The sequence below is a fragment of the Lactuca serriola genome, chromosome 9, assembly GCF_051521515.1.
Source record: "Lactuca serriola cultivar US96UC23 chromosome 9, Lser_US96UC23_V15, whole genome shotgun sequence".
NCBI classification, from domain to species: domain Eukaryota; kingdom Viridiplantae; phylum Streptophyta; class Magnoliopsida; order Asterales; family Asteraceae; genus Lactuca; species Lactuca serriola.
Genome location: NC_136416.1, coordinates 168,354,234 through 168,358,193, shown reverse-complemented (window position 1 = coordinate 168,358,193; position 3,960 = coordinate 168,354,234). Strand labels below are relative to the sequence as shown.

General features: G+C 32.5%; 1 protein-coding gene across 1 annotated transcript; it reads left to right on the top strand.

Annotated features, from left to right (window-relative positions):
- Window positions 1–1,090: 1,090 nt before the first annotated feature.
- LOC145074620 (uncharacterized) lies at window positions 1,091–2,977 on the top strand. The gene is made up of 2 exons (XM_079020968.1): window positions 1,091–1,292; window positions 1,804–2,977. The coding sequence occupies exon 2, from the start codon at window positions 1,838–1,840 to the stop codon at window positions 2,852–2,854; it is 1,017 nt and encodes a 338-aa protein (XP_078877094.1). The 5' UTR covers window positions 1,091–1,292; window positions 1,804–1,837; the 3' UTR covers window positions 2,855–2,977.
- Window positions 2,978–3,960: the final 983 nt, after the last annotated feature.

The following is a 3,960-nucleotide window of genomic DNA, read 5'->3' as shown; positions in this document are numbered from 1 at the left end:
CGACCTATAGCTAGACAAAATACAAACAATAAGTAGATTTCACCACATTAGAAATTGACATAAATATTCATCAATACTTTGTCGTGACATTGTCGTAGTCACATTACAAATTGGCATACATATTCAAAAAAGTATATTATCCGAGATTGTTATACTACCCATTGAAAACGCTTACCCATATATATTAAAAAATGAATCACATTACCAAACAAATATATAAGAAAATGACATGATAAAACTTTCGGTTAAATCCGATTTGGTTGACAAACCATGAATGTTTTGCAGGATTAGTTTTAATTTCATGGTTGATGTTCAAATTCTAGAATGATGTCCACAACTATAAGGGTTTGCATCATCAAATATATTTTATCTTTGAAATGTGTGAGCTTGAGTTGGAGTCTTGGAGATCATCGATTTAATAGAAGAGGAAACAATTAGAAGAGAAAAAGTCGTTCGTTCATGAAGAAGCCCTAAATAAATTTATAAATAAAGAATATATCAATTAATATCATATCAATAATTATTATTCCAAGTCACAACAATTAGGTTAAGTCATTCTTTAACCTACAAAAATCGTTTACTAGTAGATAACATTTGAATAAAACTTATAACTTGTTGATGCTTTTTGTACAAAGACCTTTTATTTCCTCCTACTTAATTTTACCGTTAAATGTTGTTTATCATAAGGTGATATTTGACATTTGAACAAAATATATAATTATTGATATTTTTTATATAAAAGAATTTACTGTTTTTTGAACAACGAAAACTTAAATACTCCCTCCGTTACAAAATAATAGTCCACAGACAAAAAACACACAGTTTAAGAAAACATTAATTACCATTAACTTTATTAAAGGAAATGACAGTCTTACCCTTCTGTTGCATTTAATTCTATGGTAGTTGCGTTTAATTTTATGGTAATTTAACTAATAATGAGGGGTATTATGGTAAAAGACATATTTATTTTTAGAAGTAGACAATTATTTTGGGACAAACCAAAAAAAAAACATGGACTATTAATATGGGACGGAAGGAGTAATATTTTTTGAAAAAAGAATGACCAAACTTAAATGAATATGTTTTTTTTTTTGGACAAACGAATGCCCACCCATGATCAAACCCAGGAACCCACCTTCTTCCATTCTCTCAGAAACAAACTCCGCTCCCTTGTTCCCCGTTTCCGCCGTTCAAAGCTGCCGTTCGTCCTCGCCAGCTTCCAGCCGCATCCGCCTCTCCCCAGTTCTTCACTACCGTTGTTCATCTCTTTGTAACTCTTCTGTGGATTTGTGGTAATTTTCTTCTTTCATCATCAACATCGTCGCCTTCACCCGCTACTTGTGGAGGTGTTGTCGTATGTCGATCCCATTTCACGAAAACAAAAGTCTATAAACCAAATAAAAGTAATGAACTTTTCAATTGATTTTAAGACAACTTCGATTCATTTTGTCATCTAGGGTTTTGGGTACTTCTGTTCTTTCATCACCATAATTAATTTTTTCTCCGATACTGGTATCTTTATCTGTATATTTTTAATATCTCTAGCATTAGGATTTTTAAGAAGAAAAAAAAAATCGTGAAACCAATTTTGCTTTTTGATCACAACAAAATACATTTGCAATATGTAACTTGTGCTTATAGGTTTTACTCTAATGGGCGTTTGTTGCTTCAGAGAGTATGTTCCCTTGTTAATACGATATCTGCTAAATTAGTATCAGTGAACTCAAAAATCTATTTGGATTCTTTATATAGATATGCGAGACAACTGAAGTTCTTTTTTTTTTTTTTTGCTGATTGATCAAGCGATTCATCTTTGGGTCACGATTTTTAGTGAAAAATGAAGGAAGAAGAAGTGAACAGATGCCAAATCCAAGAATGGTATCCAAAATTCAAATCCACAACCATCAAAACAATAATCCATGAGCTCCCGGAATCCTTCATTCAATATCTCCTCGATGATTCCGGTCCTTTCCTCCTTCCACTTTCCATTTCCAATTCCGATGCATTACCCAACAGAATCCACAATTCCGAAGACCAACAAGACTACATTATATCCCAAGAACAAGAATCCGATGACGAATCAGAACAACCACCACCACCACCTTCCTTCCCGGAATTGGAATCACAAATCAACGAATCAATCAAAACACTCGGCGGTGCCATCTTCCCTAAACTCAACTGGACCTCCCCTAAAGACTCTGCTTGGATCAGCTCAACCGGGACCCTCAAATGCACCTCGTTTACCGAAATCGCCCTTTTGCTTAAATCATCCGATTCATTGGTCCACGATCTTTGCCACGCTTATGATTTGTGTAATGACTGTAATGCCCCTAGACCTGATCGTTTCTTCCTCGCCCTTCGGAAATGGTACCCGTCTCTCCACCCGGAAATGGAATTCCGTTGCTTCGTCCGGAATCGCATCCTGGTCGGAATCTCGCAACGAGAAGTCACGGGATTTTACCCGATTCTGATCGAAAAGAAACATGAGTTGGAAACGGGAATCAAGAAATTTTATATTGAGAATGTGAGTATGAGATTTGAGTCGGAAAGTTACACGTTTGATGTGTATGTGAGAACGGATGGGGAGGTTAAGCTTTTGGATTTTAACCCGTGGTGTGCGTTTACATTGCCGTTGTTGTTTACATGGCCGGAATTGGAATCGGAATCGGAACCGGAATCGGTGAGAGGCGGAATGGAATTTAGAATTGTGGAGAGTGAGTGTGGAGTGAGGCCGGGTTTGAAGACAGCGGTTCCATATGATTATTTGGATACAAGTGAAGGAAGTGGTTGGGATCAGTTTCTTAGAAATGCTGATCACGAATTCAGGCGACAAACGAGGTCGGCTGGTGCCTAGCTTTATCAAGTTTTTATGAAATAGCAATTTACTTTTTAATTTCTTTTTTCTGATTATATTATTGTACTTTTTTTTTTGTTATTATAACATTGTACTTTCAAATTATTTTGTTTTTTTTTCATAGCTAACAAGAGCTTCCACTGGATGTGTTTTTGAAGTGAAATCATGAAAGGATCACAAAAATGCCTACAATTTTGATTTTTATCATGTGCACCAGGAATTTTGATCAGCAAAATTTGTTGTCCCTAAGAAAATAAATATAGTTACCTCATTATCTACTGTTTTGTGAATATTGGCCACGATATTAACTTTAATAAATTTTAAATTATATACTTTAAATTAGGAATAATAATTATTGAAATGATTATGTTAAATTATGCTTCTTGTATGTTTATAGGGAAACCATAATTTATATAAGCGGTATTATATGATGATTTTTCGGTTTTGTGTATTAAATTTGAAATAATCATGAAAGTATAATGATATATTTGGGGTGGTGCTCAATGGACCCTTAGGGGATATATTTGTGAGGGAGGATGAGTTCATTTAAGATCACCATATTTTAGAAATATCATCTCTCGAAAAGAAAACCAGGTTTCATAATGGATCATGAAACCAAAATTACCCGATCATTATAGTTTATAGAAAACATAACATCTAATGTTAGTTCTAAACATTTTCTTGAAACTTTATAGAAAAAGTAAACATAACATCTAATGTTAGTTCTAAACATTTTCTTGAAACTTTATAGAAAAAGTAACATGTAAAGTTAGCTCTAAACATTTTCATGAAACCTTTTTTTCTTTATAAAGATTTTTGGGTGTCAAATGATGGTTAGAGTCTATAGAAAATGTAACATGTAAAGTTAGTTCTAAATTTTTTTGATGAAACTTTTGTTACTCTATAGGGATAATTTATAGGATAATGACTTATTAGAATACTATAGTTTTGTTTATATATATATATATATATATATATATATATATATATATATATATATATATATATATATATATATATATATATATATATATATATATATATATATATATATATATATATATTTACTTATGTTTTTTTGTATACATATTACTATTGAAGTTGTC

What these genes read in the sequence shown, in the direction of transcription:
- LOC145074620 (XM_079020968.1), top strand. Translation starts at nt 1,838, where the DNA reads ATGAAGGAAGAAGAAGTGAACAGATGCCAAATCCAAGAATGGTATCCA.